The sequence below is a fragment of the Euphorbia lathyris genome, chromosome 2 (genome assembly GCF_963576675.1).
Source record: "Euphorbia lathyris chromosome 2, ddEupLath1.1, whole genome shotgun sequence".
Lineage (NCBI taxonomy): Eukaryota > Viridiplantae > Streptophyta > Magnoliopsida > Malpighiales > Euphorbiaceae > Euphorbia > Euphorbia lathyris.
Window position 1 is genome coordinate 26,848,222 of NC_088911.1, and position 17,319 is coordinate 26,865,540.

General features: G+C 33.1%; 1 protein-coding gene across 1 annotated transcript; it reads right to left on the reverse strand.

Moving 5' to 3' along the window:
- Nucleotides 1-14,138: 14,138 nt before the first annotated feature.
- LOC136220568 (uncharacterized) lies at nucleotides 14,139-15,163 on the reverse strand. Its single transcript, XM_066008384.1, has 3 exons — nucleotides 14,919-15,163; nucleotides 14,673-14,737; nucleotides 14,139-14,590 (listed from the first exon to the last, which is right to left on the reverse strand). Exons 1-3 carry the CDS (start codon nucleotides 15,075-15,077, stop codon nucleotides 14,332-14,334), a joined length of 483 nt encoding a protein of 160 aa, XP_065864456.1. The 5' UTR covers nucleotides 15,078-15,163; the 3' UTR covers nucleotides 14,139-14,331.
- Nucleotides 15,164-17,319: the final 2,156 nt, after the last annotated feature.

Here is a 17,319-nt window from a genome sequence, read left to right on the forward strand (position 1 = left end):
TCATTATCACTGTAGTAGACTACTTATCAAAACGGGTAGAAGCAGTGTTTTGCCAATATCGACACTACTCATAATTTCAGACGAGTGATCGCCATACATACCACTAGTCAATAAATAGTAGAATTTATGTCGACATATATTTGTGTCGGTCCTTGCTTTAAGTGACGCAAATGTTGAAAATTAGTTTTTGGGTCCGCCTTTTTTATAGCGCTGCCACAAATACTCTTATCATTTGCATGGCTCCTCAATTGTTAACACACAAACTTTTTTTTGTCTTCTCTCTCGATTGAATCTAGCTTTTCACTCACCGTCACCGTTTGCCCTTCCCCATAACCGAAACTAGAACTGTAACATTGAAGTTGTATGACTACGAGAGAGAGAGAAACAAAGAAACTTCAATATTTGATGTCTAGGGTTTTGTCCCATTGGACTTCTCTCCAAGTATTTTTTTTTTCCCCTTTTCTTTAGTTTGATCTGGGGTTTTTTCCCTTCTAATTTGGAGAATGTGACCTTTCATCAAAACAGCAGCACTGCCTCATCCCGGAGGTTTCTTTGTTGAGCTTTGTAGGAAGTAGCACTGTGTCCATTGGAGCTTTGAGGACTCTTTGAAGAGTTTCTCAAAACATTGAGTAAGGTATTTCTGTTCTAGTTTATGCATACTGAGATATATATGTCTATCTCAAATATTTATTAAAATGGGAACTTGAACTGTCAATTTTATTGGCTTCTTTTTTGTACAAACTGGAAACTATGAACTTGCTAACCATAATTGTAGCTTGCTTTTTACTTATAACTGAAGTCATTCTTACCAATACTAGAAGTGCAGCTTGACATTTAAGCATGATTGACCTTCAGCTCAATAAATTATACATCTCTTCCATAATAGATGTCTTTTAAGATTAAGGTACAAAGAATTAAAAAATGAAATTAATTTTAACTAAAAAATTTGTTAAGCTTGTATTAATTGCATCCACTGCTTAATTTTTAGGGTAATTAATTTATTAGTATTGGATCAAATAAATAAACTTTCAAAGGTAACAGATGAATAGTATAATTGATGGAAGAAAATTCTCTTCTAATTCTCTTGCCTTACTACTTTGTATTGATAGGTATTTATAGATTACAAACATAACTCTTAGTAAACCACATTAACTCTCTATAAATACAGATACAGACACAGGTACAGAAATGACTCTTAGATAATACACTGAATCAAATTAAAGACTATTAATTATAAGTTCATTATTTCAACACACCCCATTAAACTTATAATTTATCCCTTAGTAACACTAAGAACAGCTCTCAATCTGCTGAAATCTTCCAACTTCAAAGCTTTAGTAAAAATATCAGCAACTTGATCTTTGGATGGTACGTGCTTGAGTTGAATTTCTTTCCTTCCAATGCATTCTCTAATAAAGTGATACTTGGTTTCAATGTGTTTGCTTCTATCATGAAAGATCGGATTTTTAGCCAACGCAATAGCTGACTTATTATCAACAAAAATATCAGTTGCTCCATCTAGAGCAAACTTCAAACTTTTTAACATTTGTCTCAACCATATTGCATGACAAACACAAGAAGCTGCTGCAACATACTCTGCTTCACATGTTGAAAGTGTAACAATTGCTTGTTTCTTAGAACTCCAAGCAAAAACAGCAGTTCCCATAAAAAACACAAAACCAGTTGTGCTTTTTCTATCATCAACATCTCCTCCCCAATCACTATCACTGAATCCATACAATCTGAAATTGTTCTGGGAAGAGTAAAATAGACCATAATCCAGTGTACCTTTGATGTATCGAAGTATTCGTTTTGCTGCCTCCATATGAGTTAAAGTTGGAACCTCCATGTAACGACTAATGAGTCCAACTCCATATAAGATATCTGGCCTTGTACATGTCAAAAATCTCAGCCTTCCAACCAACCTTCTAAACAAAGTTGGATTCACCTTTTCTTCATCATTATGCTTTGACAACTTATTTCGACAATTCACTAGCGTAGAAGCTGAATTGCATTTATCCATCTTGAATTCTTTTAAAATAGGTTCTGCATATGACTTCTGAGATAAAAAGACACCTTCATCACTTTGCTTAACTTCAATGCCCAAATAATATGACATCAGCCCCAAATCCGTCATCTCATAATTATTTGTCATCAACTTCTTAAATTCTTCAATCATCTTTTGATCACATCCTGTGAAAATTAAATCATCAACATACAAGCATACATACATTATTTTTCCATCCTCATTCTCCTTGATATACAAAGCATGCTCATATGGACATCTTGTGAAGCCATTCTTCTGGAAATAGTCATCGATGCAAGAATACCAAGCCCTTGGAGCTTGCTTAAGGCCATACAAAGCCTTTTTTAACTTCAACACCTTATCTTCTTGCCCTTTCACAGTATAACCCAATGGTTGATTGACATAAACTTCTTCTTCAAGAGTTCCATTTAAGAATGCTGATTTGACATCCATTTGGTGAATTTTCCATCCTTGTTGAGCTGCCAAAGAAATAACTAATCGAATTGTCTCGATTCGAGCCACCGGAGCAAAAACTTCTTCATAATCAATTCCGGCCTTTTGAGAAAAATCTTTTGCAACAAGGCGAGCTTTATACTTCTCCACTTTTCCTTTGGCATTTTTCTTTATTTTGAAAATCCACTTCACTGCTACAGCTTTTTTTCCCTTTGGCAGTGTTACCAATTCCCAAGTGTCATTCTTCTTTATGGAATTTATTTCTTCATCCATTGCTTGTCTCCATTTCTTTTCCTGAACAGCTTCTTCAAATTGTACAGGTTCTGTATCAGCAAACAAACATAATAAAGTAGCGTTATCTACTTCTTCAGTTTCTGCATAAATCTCACTCAAGCTTCTCATTCGAGGCTGCCTCTCTGATGAACTTTCTGGGGATGAGTCTGTCACATTTGTCTGAGATGTAGAAGGTGAGTTTGGTGGTGTGATAATTACATCTTCATTTTGACCTGCAAAATCATCATCATATACAGGAAGAAAATCATAATTTTCATCTTCTGGAATCTTCCAATTCCAAGAGCGTTCTTCTTGAAATTCTGCATCTCTGCTTATCACAACTTTTCTATTCCGAGGATTATAAAATTGATAACCTTTGGAATTTTTTGCATAGCCAATAAACACCATCTTCTCACTTTTATCATCCAAATTGCTTCTCAATTCGTCAGCAACATGAACATAACCAAGACAACCAAATACTTTTACATGAGAAATATTTGGTTTCTTTCCACACCATGCTTCATTGGGGGTCTTTTGCAAAAGCTTATTTGAAGGACTTCTATTATTTAAATAGACTGCACATGTTACTGCTTCTGCCCAAAATTCTTTTGGCATACCTTTGCACTTCATCATGCTTCGGGTCATGTTAAGAATGGTTCTATTTTTCCGTTCCACGACACCATTTTGTTGAGGAGATCTTGGAACAGTAAGCAATCAACGAACTCCATTATAATCACAAAACTGATTGAATTTCTCAAATGTGAATTCTCCTCCTCGATCAGTTCGCAATGCTTGAATCTTCAAACCGCTTTTATTCTCAACTAGTGCTTTAAATTTTTTAAACACTTCAAATGCTTTAGATTTTGCCTTCAAAAAATAAACCCATGTTTTCCGAGTATAATCATCAATAAATAATAAGAAATACCGGCTTCCTCCATGTGAACTCGGATTAATGGGACCACAAATATCTGCATGCACCAATTCAAGTGGTTTTGATGTGCTTGACAAATACTCCTTTGGAAAACTCCTTCTGAATTGCTTCTCGTACATACACCCTTCACAAATCTGATTGGGATGATTTATGGAAGGTAATCCATACACCATTTGTTGCTTGCACATTTGCTCCAGTCCACCAAAATTCAAGTGACCCATTCTGAGATGCCACAGCCATGCAGAATCTGATGAGGCTTTCAAACATATAGGACGATCACTGTTGATTTTTAATTTGAACATCTTGTTTGCAGACATAGGAACTTTTGCAATCATTTTTTTCTTTCCATCTTTCATAACCAGCCCATTCCTGTTCATCTCCACTTCATAACCTTTCTCCAATAGTTGTCCAATACTCAAAATATTGGATTTCAAAGCTGGAACATAATAAACATGAGAAATAAATTGATGATCTCCATTCTTCAGTTTGATAAGAATGTCACCACTTCCCACAACTGGAACTTTTGTTTTGTCACCGAAAGAAATACTTCCTTTCTTAGATTCATCAAGCTTATAAAAAAGTTCTTTATTTCCCGTCATATGATTGTTTGCTCCCGAGTCTAGATACCAAGACTCCTTGCTCCTTGCTTCATCTTCGCTACATGTCAGTAACAAAGTTCATTCTTCATCTTCCTCCTCGGCAAAATTGGCATGTTCGTCTTTAAAAGGTTCAGATTTACACTCAGCGGCATAATGCCCAAATTCTTGACAATTGTAACATTGCACACGAGATTTATCATGACCATGCCAATTATTTCCACGGCCTTGGAAATTGTTGCCTCTACCACGTCCTCTTGCATTCCATTGCTGATTATTTGTGGGTTCATTATTGTGGAAATTTCTGCCACCTCTACCTCTTCCATTATATCCACGATTCCAGCCACGGCCACGGCCTCTACCTCTTGATCTTCCTCTTCCTCTTCCATATCCACCTTCAAATTGCTTCTTTTCTTCTTTATCATTCAAATCTAGTTTCACCTGCAACGCCTGAGCGACAGGTTCTTCTCTATTTTTTAATCTCTCCTCATGGGCTTGTAACGAACCCAAGAGTTGATCTACAGACATAGTCTCCAGATCTTTTGATTCTTCAATGGCAGTCACCACGTAATCAAATTTCTGAGTCAAAGAACGAAGGATTTTTTCTATCACAAGAACATCCTCCATTTCTTCTCCATATCTCTTCAACTGATTGACAATTACCAAAGTTCTATTAAAGAACTCATCAATTTTCTCTGACTCTTTCATCTTGAGTTTCTCATACTCACTTCTCAAGGTTTGCAAACGCACCTTGACTACTTTATCTTTCCCCTTAAAGGAATTTTCGAGAATCTCCCATGCCTCCTTGGCTGTTGTTGCAGTCGAAATTTTCACGAACATATTCTCATCCAGACACATGTGGATTAGAGAGAGTGCTTGTTGGTCTTTCTTCCTTTTCGCTTTTTGAGCATTCGTCAATTCCTCCTCATTCTCTGGCTTCTCATATCCAGTTTCTACCATTTTCCATACATCTTGGGAACCCAACAAAGCCTTCATTCTAATGCATCAATTATCATAATTTTCCTTTGATAATTGTGGATATTTGTATGGTATCATTCCATTCAACATTGTAGAGAATTTTTGCTGGCTCTGATACCAATTTGTTGGATCAAATAAATAAACTTTCAAAGGTAACAAAGGAAGAGTATAATTGATAGAAGAAAATTCTCTTCTAATTCTCTTGCCTTACTATTTTGTATTGATAGGTATTTATAGATTACAAACATGACTCTTAGTAAACCACATTAACTCTCTATAAATACAGATACAGATACAGATACAGGTACAGAAATGACTCTTGGATAATACACTGAATCAAATTAAAGACTAATAAATTAATTATCCTAATTTTTATAGTAATTTTTAAAGGTCCTGTTTGGTAAATAGCGTTTTTTGATAAAAAGAGCAGTTTTGACCAACTTTAGAGGTTTGATCACTGAAACCGCTATTAATGTGCATAGATTAAATCAAATCATCATGTATTACGGAAAAAGCATCTCTAAAAGACATCTATTGTGGAATGGGAGCAGTAAATAATATTGGATAGATTATGGAGGGTAGGCATCATATGTTAACTGTAACGTAAAAGGTTGTTCAAAAGCATGTCATTCTTTTACTTTTCTCATATAAGAGGTGTTGATTACATGTAAAAGTATGCAAACAATACTGTTTTACTATGAATTAAAGATTTTCAATATATATTCCCCGTCCGTAATTTTAAGAATACATATAATGCATGTTTCGGGAAAACATATGAATATTGATGCGGTAAAACACACATAAAATCTTGTCTGCTATGTAGGGCTACTTTCAACACTGTCGTACACAGCAAGTTCCAACTGAAGTTTTCTGCATTAGTAAACAATAACATTTAATCTGAATTGTATATCTTAATTCTATTGTGTAATCCGCGTTTGAATGTTTAGTTTTCACGGTGAGAGAAGATAATGTTACTGTGCAATAAATTTGTATCATATTCAGATAGGGAGAAGCTAACATGTGAATGATGAATGATATGAATGAATTTGCTAGAGTGGCAGATATATGGTCTGTTGGAGGCAGGCCTTTGGATCTTGCGGCTTGTAAAGAAGGTACGAAGGGGATAGATTTGTAGAGCTCAAGTAGCAAGTGCAGTAATTTTTTTTTTTGAAGATTGTATGACATAACACTAGATCAAAAACCCCTTCAAATGATTGTTTTTAACCATCATTCAAAGTTGTCACAAAACTCATTGTCCCATAAGCAGGGGCGTCTTAAACTTTTTTAGGGCCCCTGTGCTAAATTTTTTTATCAAACCGTTAATATATAATAAAATTTCGTATTAAGAAAATATAAAAGAAAAGAATGAATGGTAAGGTAGTGAATTTTGAATGGTTGAATATCTAAATGTGTAAATAAATCTTATTTTATTATATATATATATTTTAATTTAAGCTAATATCTATATTTCACTAAGCACGTCTTAAATTTTGGGGCACTTATAATTTTGAGGCCCTGTGCGGAAGGGCTCCTTGCACACCCTCATCTACCCCTCTGCCCATAAGGATGCTTTAGATGTCACACCAGAGCAACCAAACTGCTACTTATCATCTGACCACAAATTATATGATAGATCATCTAAGAATAATTGCCATCGAAATTATGTTCTAATTTCACCATATTTAAATATTTTGTCAAAATATTAAGCTAAAATGAAGTTGTTACGTTAATGTTACGATAGTTTTGGTTTTTCTAAATGTCTTGTATTAAATTATGTCAAACTATTGGCGTTCAAATCACAATATATCTAAATATATTCGTCAAGTTAAAGATTACATGATATTATATTTTTAAATAATCTGTCAGCTTAAATGTTACGACCATTTTAGTTTATATGCATATCATTGGAGCATAATTGGTATGACAGTTGGTAACCAGTTGTTTATCGTTAGATGGAAAGTAAAATGACAGTTTTAGGCTGTAACGGCTTTCATTTTATATGAAATCCATAAAATTGTGCAATACACCAAAATGAGCACAAAATGATTTTTCATTACTAATATCGTACCAATTCAACAGAAGATGTTGTGAATATCACAGTCATAACAAAAGATTTTTGTAATTACAAAGCTAACATTTAAACGCCTAATTACATTGAATACGTGAACTTGGTATGCCCATTCTTTGCAGCTCCTTCCATCCTTTTGCTCCCTGCAATACAAAATACACAACTTAAATATATAATTTATATAAACAGTAGCATAAGAGATTTTGAAATGTAATGAATTAATTATAAGGTAAAGATGCTAGATAATTAGATTAAGTAATTGTACACGTACAAGTTCACCATACTCCATGTCATGGAAAACCTTTGGTTAAACTTAAAAATGAGAATTGAGAACATATCATAACCAAGATAAGAACAAGTATGTATTTAACTACTAAATAGGCAATACATAGGAGATGAAAAACATGAACCAAATTAGTCAAATTTGATTGACCTACGCAAATTTGGGTTTACTTGTTTTGACATTGCAAATTCTGCAGTTTTTTACTCTGCTGATTTAAGGAGTTCAACTTAGATTCGATTTCAAGAAAGTGTCAGTTTTTTAATGTGAATTGTGCAAATGGAAGTGTCATAATGTAAAAAAAAATGTCACATATGGGAGCATAGAATTATAGAATGTTTGAATGTGAATTGTGCAAATCAATTTTTACAAAGTTATGTCGTCAAAGAGCACGCAACAACCTCAACTACATAGTCCTGAGATTTTGTTGACACAAGGCAGAGAATGCTTGATGAGGACTAAGACAGAAAGGCCATTTCCTCTTGTAATGCTCCAATAGTATGGCAATCATACCATTGACAGACCCTAAAATTGCTCTATGTATATATCATGACAGGACATACTAACTAAAGCCGAATAAACTCAACCTGCAAAGCTCCACACTGAAATTTCCTATTCAGTGCAAGACGTTAATATCTACCTTAGGCCCATAAAAAAGCTCCATCACCTTCATTAATACTTATAATATAATAAAAAATAAAAGGTAAAAGTACTTTATACATTAAGGAAAACAATCATGGTTTGTCAGATATTAATATGAAGTGGACCTTTAATTATCTATCGTGTACATTTTCTGCTGTACAGAGCTCAACCAAATTAAGCTGCATTTCCTGCAAGAAGACCATAATTAATGTAACATTGAAATAGGCCCCTTGAGTCTGCACCACCCTGCACTGGACAGAAACAGATAGCATATGGAATGTATCCGCACTCAGGAGATGGATGAAGTGATAATTTATTAATTTAAAGCAAGTAATATCTGCTCATTTGTTAGTTTTGATTCAAAAATGGCAAATTGACATCCTGCAATTACGAAGTTCTGAATCTCAAAAGCATGTTTAGTTGTTCTTAAAATGAGCTGATTTCAAGATTAAAGATGTAGGGAGTGTTTCTTCATTATTGATCTTGTTAAGGAACTGGTTCATGAAGGAGAAGGGTGTAATTGTTTGCATTCTCCAAATTAATGTGCTCAGTACAAGAAGCTCCATTTTTTGAATCGTTCTTGCTTCAAACACAAATGTACATTCGCCCACCTGTTCAATTAATCATATTATTAGATTAGAGAGGGCACTAATCAATTACATCCAAATGTTACTTATTATGATGAATTATTCACTTGAAAATATAAGGAAAGTGGAACTTGAGTCTCCTTTATTTTAGCAGCAACAGATAAACATGCTACAACCAATAATTTCACCATCCATTCTTTTCCTTTCTACATATGCATCATCAAAACAAATATTATAATAATAGGAACCGTTGAGTTATTTGAATTTTAAGATTGCTAATTAAATGGTTGAAATAGTCTAATTTTAGTTATGATTTTTTTGCTGATTTTTAAGAGGATATCTTATGAGATATCTTATAAGATATTATAGGCAGATTTTTCTTTTAATTAGTTGTATTTTAGCAGTATAAATAACTGCATACAACTCTGAATAATTTGTAGTTTTTCCCTTCCATATTAAAAATATAGATGATTTTCAAATATGTCTGTGTATTGTAATTATTTGTCTTCTTTCTTTTCTCTTTTATGTATACAAAACCAACAAAATGGTATCAGAGCAAACTCGATTCGAAAGGATTTATGAGTTCAAAAATAAATAAATAAAACCAAAAAAACAAAAAGCCAAATACAAACAAAAACAAGCTAGAGGGATTCAAATTTTTGTTTTTCTTCTTCAATTCAGCTCATGTATTTGATGGAACAAATTAACAAATGTGGACTGTGAAGATGGAAGCATGTCTAGATTCCCATTATTTATGGGAAGCGGTAGATAATATATATAAAGTTCCTGAATTACCAAAAAATCCAACTATCGCTCAACTCAAAGCTCATAAAGAGAAGAAGCCGAGAAAATCGAAGACTACATCGATTTTGCTCACCGCAGTCTCAACTGTTATTTTTAACAGAATAATGACAATAAAAACTGCTAAGGAGATTTGAGATTTTTACCTTGATAGAATTATTGGATGCGCTATAGGCTCAAGAACTAAGACGATGTATGAGGCAAGAAGACTTTATAAAAGGAGCTCTAAAGGCAAAAGTAATGAAAAGAATGAATGTATCAGATGGAAATCATTCAGCTTGGCCTCGCTGTAAGAAGACAAACCATTCACAATACAAGTGCTGGGGGAGACCGAATGTCAAATGCAATCAATGTGGCCAAATGGGTCATACAGAAAGAGTGTGCAAAAGCAAAATTCAAGCCAAGACTGCCATGAAAATCCAACAAGAAGAGGAAGAGTTATTTTAGCTCCATCAATGCCTATGCCTATGCCTATGTCATGCCCCATAACTATGCCTACAAAAATATGTCCATAACCATGCCTAGAAATATGCCTCGTAATCATGCCTATACCCATGCTAATAACAATAAAGTGTCTATGTCTATAGTTTATATCACATCATAAAATCTTTTTTAATAAATTTCAGAACCTATAAATTTAAACAGGAGTGTTAAATTATTTGAATTTTAAGGCCCTAATTAAATGGTTGAAAGAGTCTAGTTTTAGTTATGATTTTTTTTGCTGATTTTTAGAAAGATATCTTATGAGATTTTATAGTCAGATTTTTCTTTCAATTAGTTGTATTTTAGCAATATAAACAACTGTATATAATTCTGAATAATTTGTAGCTTTTTTCTTCTATCATAAAAATACAGATGTTTCTCAAATATCTCTATGTATTATAATTATTTGTCTTCTTTCAGAGAGAAATCTGTCCAAGTAATTTATTGATAAATTAGCACAAAGTGGTACAAAACCAAAATGGGCATGAACCTGTTGAGCCAACAAATTAAACCATTAGCATCATTCACCAAAAGCTAAACCTAAAGCATGAGATTGCTCAAAAGTAAGACAAAATATGCACATGATGCAAAGATTAAATATAAACAAATGACTAACTTCATATTAATATATAGATAAGTACCAGTAAATAGAAAGAAAAGAACAGCAGAGGATTAAAGAATTAAAGGCCGTGAACATCTTTGATGAAAGCTACATCATTAGTTGATTTTTATTTCATTGTCATTGGCACTTCAACAGAAAAAGTAGCGAAGCAAGAAGTCGAACTCAGAGCAAAGCTAAGCAAAGCAAGCTTATAACACTCAAAGAATGATACTCAGAGAATTTATCTTTATAACCCGATTTTTTTCATTGAAAGGGCATATTTACAAAACTCAAAAAATGACACCTACCCTTTTAATGACATAGGCTAACCAATTCCCATTTGTCCCAAGTTAAATCAGGACACTAACTTCTAGCCTCAAATTGATGATGCAGTTCAATCAGCACGATATTCAAAAGTCCCAGAAATTGCAGGAGAAAGTTTCCCAAATCCTCCCAGCATAAGGGGAAATAGTAATCAAGCTAAACCAAGTGCAAAGAAATTGGCATAACTAAAACAAGAGAAGAGACACAATCCTCACCGCTACTAAATAAGCTAAGCTAATGGTGCAACCAACATAAAAGGGAGAAATATCTAAGCTAATGGTGCAACCTAACATAAAGGGGAAAAATATCAATACTTCGACAATGCAGCAAACCCATAAATGGAGGCAACAGATGAGACTCGGTTATCTCCTCGTTCACCGATTGAAGCTGCCTTGCTCTTGTTCTCTGCCTACCTCTTGATACATCAAGAGCTGAAAATTATGAAAAAGTAGTAAGTAAAAATTGAAATAAGAATAGAAGAAGTATACCACGAAACGGAGATTGGAGAGAAAAAGATCCTACTACTCAAGTCGCCTTTATTTGAATCCTATCAAGTGATTTCGATTTCTATAACACCCCATGACAGAAATCGACCGAAACACCCAACATTATTTAACCAGATGGAGTCTTTAGAATGAATAGAGAAAGAAGACGACTTCATCAGATGCCATAGATCAAGATAGATAGAGAAACTGGAGGTACCATAAAAATCTGGAGAAGGGGAGAAAAATAAGATTTTTCACCGTGGCTTTTATACACCATGTATAAAAGTTTGGGCATCATAAAAATCTAGGTACTTGGTTTTTTACACTTAAGTTTTAAGATTACAGAAATTTAATAAACTGTCACCAAAAATGGATAATTATCCCATGACCGGAAAAAGAATCTTTTGTGTTTACCTGAATACGAAAATGGGATAGTAGGGAGACCCTAAACATTCATTTTGATCTCTTTAATAATAAATTTTTCAAAAAATATATATCTCGTTCTACTTTGTATAATCTATTTTTAATGGAAATATACAAATGAGCCCGTCCGTTATAGATACTCATTTTTTTCTAAAGATTTTTTTGTGGGTTTTAATAAATTTTACTCATTGCTCAAATGACTTGTAAACATTTTTTAACGCTTGTAGGTTCATTTATTTTAGTTCGGCCCACGTTTGTTTTAGTTTGTGTCAATTAAAATAGAAAACATTATTCCAACTACAATACTATATTTAGACGACCTTTTAAGAAAATTCTTTTATTTTCACATATGTTAAATATATGGAAGAATAAATATTTTAGTAAACTAAATAATGCCACAACTATCATATAGGCACGAATATAAATTAAAAACAAACTAATTTGAGAAGTTGTCTTATATTTGAATAGGATGATTCAAATTGGATTTTATAATATAGTTTAAATCTTCTCATTTAAAATTCATATTTATTTTTCCTATATATGATATATGAGAAATCAAATTGAATTTTAAATTTATAAATATGATTATGCATATGCTATAGGTATAATCTGCAATTAAAACAAACACTAAATCCTAAAATCTTGCAACAGAATCCATGAGTATCTATCTTACGCTAATATCCAATATAAATAAATAGCAAACACGTAACATCATAATTATACCGGTTTATCAGGCAGGAGGTAGGGTGAGACTACATTCCTCCCTACACGTAATTACAGGAAAAACAAAATTGAAACTATCCGTAGACCATCTTTACCCAAAACTAAATATCACACATAGTCAAATGAATTCGGCATCCAATCACGCCCACAAGTAACAATGGTTCGTGGTGGCCCTAACGTAAAAAAGAAAACACATTCCAACCGAAAATGTCTAAAGCGCGCCTAGACGCTCAAAATCGAGAATTCGCCCTGATTTTCTCCAATTAGTCCCTCTTAACTTTTTTTTTTTTTGCCCCTCTGCCATTTTTAACTGCTTGGACTCTACATAGGCCGCCTAGGTGCCGCTTAAACGACGATGAACATAAGCGTTTATTATTACTATGATTTACTTTATTATAATTCACTTTTGAACATTGTCTTGTGGTTATTCATGAATTGTGTTTATTATTTTCGAATATTCTTTATTTTTTGCATCATCTACTTATTTTCATGGTTTGGTTTAAGAGTTTAAGGACATTATTTAATAACTTTAGGTGAATTATATTACTTGTGAACAATATATTTTATTTGTTTGAGTTGTTTGTATTGTTGTTGAAATGTTGAAATTTACAAAAATTTTAAGATATGTGTTACAAATATACGTGTTTTTAGATAGTATAATATAATTTTAATTGGATTTATATAACAAAATTTTTTTATAAATAAAAAATATATAATACAAATCTGATTAATCCTCGATTAATCCTTAAAGACCTTATCCATCCGATTAGCGTGTAACACATTTTACAACTTTGTAAACTGTTAATTTGTTTAAATTGTAATATTTACTTTATGCTATATGTAATGCTACAAATCATATTAATAATTAAATGTTTAAATTTTCAGATAATGTATTTATGTTAGATATAAAATCTCAATAATAAAATAACATTATTTTCACACGAAAATTATAAAATGAAGTGAATATGTAAACATCCAAATCTTTTACCATCATGTTTGGGGGTAATTAGCACAAAAAAAAGTTTGGACAATATTTGTAAAAGGTGCAAAATTTTAATGTGTCTCAATACAATTATTTAGTTTCATTTTTGTTTTAATAAAGCCATTTTGAACGTTTTCCGATCATTTTCCTATCAGAATTGATAACTTGATATCCAATCACATGTCTCAACATAGTGCAGCATACAATAAAAATTAATGGCAAACTAAACAAAGATAACAACAACAAAGTTTTAGTTCCGAAATAATTCGGAATCGGTTAATATGAACCGTCATACGAAACCGTGAAATTAAATAAGGATATTCAATTAAAATTTTTAAATATAAATTAACCTACGTGGCATATCATTTATCAATTAAAATTTGTAGTTATATTTTTTTAATATGTTAGGTGGTGTTGATGTGACGTTGAGATGTCACGTCAAGAATTTCGTTGTAAAAGGTTCAAAAATAAATAAAAGCAAATTTAAATAATTTTCAACTTTTTTTTTTCAAATTTCACTGCAGTTTTAGAACCATCTGAAAATAGTAAAATTAAATGAAAATAAAAACATCCAAATCTCTAAGTTCATGTTTGTCAGAAATCCAACTAAGAAAGAAACCACCTAATCTCTTCGCTCATCTTTCCCACTGTGTTTTATTTTTTGTCTTCATCTCCTCAATCTTTTTTCTTCGCCGCCCTCCGCTGGCTTCTACGCAGCCCAGCTAGTCCCTTTCCGTCTCCATCACAACCAGAATCGTCATTCTTCGGGCAAGGTTCGACAATCTTCAAATCACGAATCATCGATTCAACTTGTTCATTCTTCTTATCCTTATTGCTCTCGCGGTTATCGGAATTCTCGATTCCCTTTTCTTCATTATCACCCAGCACTTTCTCCTCCTTCTCTACTGCCTCCGCTTCGCTGTTATTCACCGTCCTAAACCAACAAATTAAAGCAAGCTCAAATTCAATTTCAAAACCCTAAGAGTACACAAAGAAGCAGTCAATAAACGATGTACCTATCAATAGACGGAGCAGAGCCATTGGAGTTGTCAATTGTATCGAATCTTGAATTTCTTCCAAACTGAATAAAAGAAAATTGTCAAAACCATCGGAAACAACAAGGAAACTTTAAACGTTACAGAAACCCTAACACGATAAAAAAAAGGGGGAAAACCCTAGAATCAGCGAGAATAATAGAAAATGCAGGTAAGAACAGAAACAAGGTAAAAACCAAAAGTGAATATGCAAGGGAAGAAAAGAACCTGCCGAAGGCAAGCTTGAAAGTCAAAATCAGGATCGGGAGAGAAGGAAATGACATCCCAAGGAGACTGGTTAAGAGGGCAAAGGTGAGGATTGTGATGAACCTCGATTCCTGATGAAAACGAGCTCAGTGAAATCTTTCCGTTTGTTTGGATTCCCATGGCTGAAGTTTGAACTTCAATGGAGAGAAAGAGGGTGTGAACAATTGAATCTGGGAGAGAATGGGGAGAAGGAGTGAGGCTGAGGGTTCTGGAACTGCGCTTATAAGTTAAGCTGTCATTTCCTTTTTATTAAGGATAAGGTGGAAAAATACCGTAGTAAGGAATCATTTTGCCCTAACGTCTAAAATTGTTCAATTTTACTCCTAAGATTGACAGCTAAGAGCAATTTCATCCCTAACGTTAACAAGTTTGGTCAATTTAAGAAATTATTCGTCAAACTGTCTTCTCGGTCATAAATCTTGTTATTTTCGCTTCACATGTGCGTCATTTTATCACTAATTAATAACATATCACAAACATATGATTAGACGTGATATATACTGTCTTTTGTACGAGTTAGGCAAAAAAAAATCAAATATTTCACCAAATTTATAAATATTAATCTCTAATTCTATTATCAAATCACACAAAGTATGAAATATTTTTTCTAGAACCAACTCATATGCAATTGGTGCAAAATAATGAACAAAATATACGTGTTTTATAACAATATCTTAAATTGATAAAGCTTGTGAACATTATGAATAAAATTGCTCTTGGCTACCAGAGTTATAGGTAAAATTGCACTATTTTAGACATTAAGAGTAAAATTACTCATAGTTGTAAATATTAAGGGTATTTTTGCACCTTATGTTAGTAATTTATTTACATCCGTTATTCCGATCATATCTCTATATAAAAGTCGCTATCCTCTCTCCCCCTTTGCGCACTCCTTTATCATATTTACCATATAAGAAAGCTGCAATCCTACACTTTTTTTTTCTTTTTTCTTTTTTCTTTTTGTAAGTTTTTTTATTTTTATCTTCATTACGAGAGATCAAGTTTGTAATCTTAACCATTAATATAAAATTAATGGTTACTGTTTACTTATTAATTTTAATATTTAATTATTTTAGTTAGTGAAAATTTAATTGATCTCATAATTAATGGTTGAAATTTATTAAACTTAATTTCTCTCAAGTTGGAATCCAACTTAAAATTGCAACTCTCATAATAATTGTAGTTAAGATGGTCACATAAATTTTTCGCTACAAAATCATCTCAGTTGAAGTCATGGATTAGTAAATATATATATTTATATAGATATGTTCTTATAAGCATTAAAAAAACTAAATAGTAAAGATCGTGATTATTAGAATAGGACTGAGCTGGCAAGGTCAACCGGTTCGATCAGACCCGAATGATATACCGAACTAGAAAGCCTATGAAATACAAGTTTTATTTAAGTGGTCAAACAGCGACCTGACCACAATAAACTAGTCAAGGCGGATCCTAATACCCCTTCACACATGACTGGCTCTCAATTATACCATTTTCCATAAAACAACAAAATAGTAGCAACGATTCAAGGTCCAAACACATTATTATAAGAAGTGAATAATGATGAATTAGAACAGGTAAAAAATGAAAAATTGTGAGTAGGGGCAGCTATAGCATTTTAGAGGCCTAGACTCCTAAGCGATCATGATCAATCTGATGTTCTTGATGTTAGCAATTCTAATCCCCTTCTTCGAAGTCTCGGACGATAACATTGCTAAGGCAATGTTAGCTCTGGCTGTTATTCAGGAAAAGTTGGCCAACTCTGAAATCATGAATCAGCTTCACGCCCAGGAATTGGAAGCGCATGCTAATCTGGATTTGCAGATGCTTCGGAAAGAAATTTATTTTAAAGAAAAAAGCAGAGTCAAATTGCTGGCGGGAAATCTAAAAAAAAAATAACATCGGGATTCAAGCTCTGCAAATCGGAGGTGAAATGGTTTTTTCTGAAGACCGAATTTCCTCTCATGTTGTGGATTTTTACACAAATTTGTTTAAAGCTGACAATAGCATCCTGAGGGATTTTTCTAAGTTGAGCACTATTATTCCTTCTCTGGTTACTGTCGAGGAAAATACTGTTTTGACTCTTTGTCCCACTGATGATGAAATTCGGTCCACTGTTTTTGCCATGGACAGTGATAGTGCTCCGGGTCTTGATGGCTTTGGGGAAAGCTTTTATAAGGCTTTTTGGGATATTATGGGTAGTGATCATTGTGATGTTGTGAAAAGCTTCTTCTCCTCTGGTTCTATTATTCCTAGCCTAAATTCCATTTTGATGGTGCTTCTTCCTAAAGTAAATGGTGTTGTGGATATCATGAAATTCTGTCCGATCATCATGAGTAATTTTTTCTTCAAACTTATTACT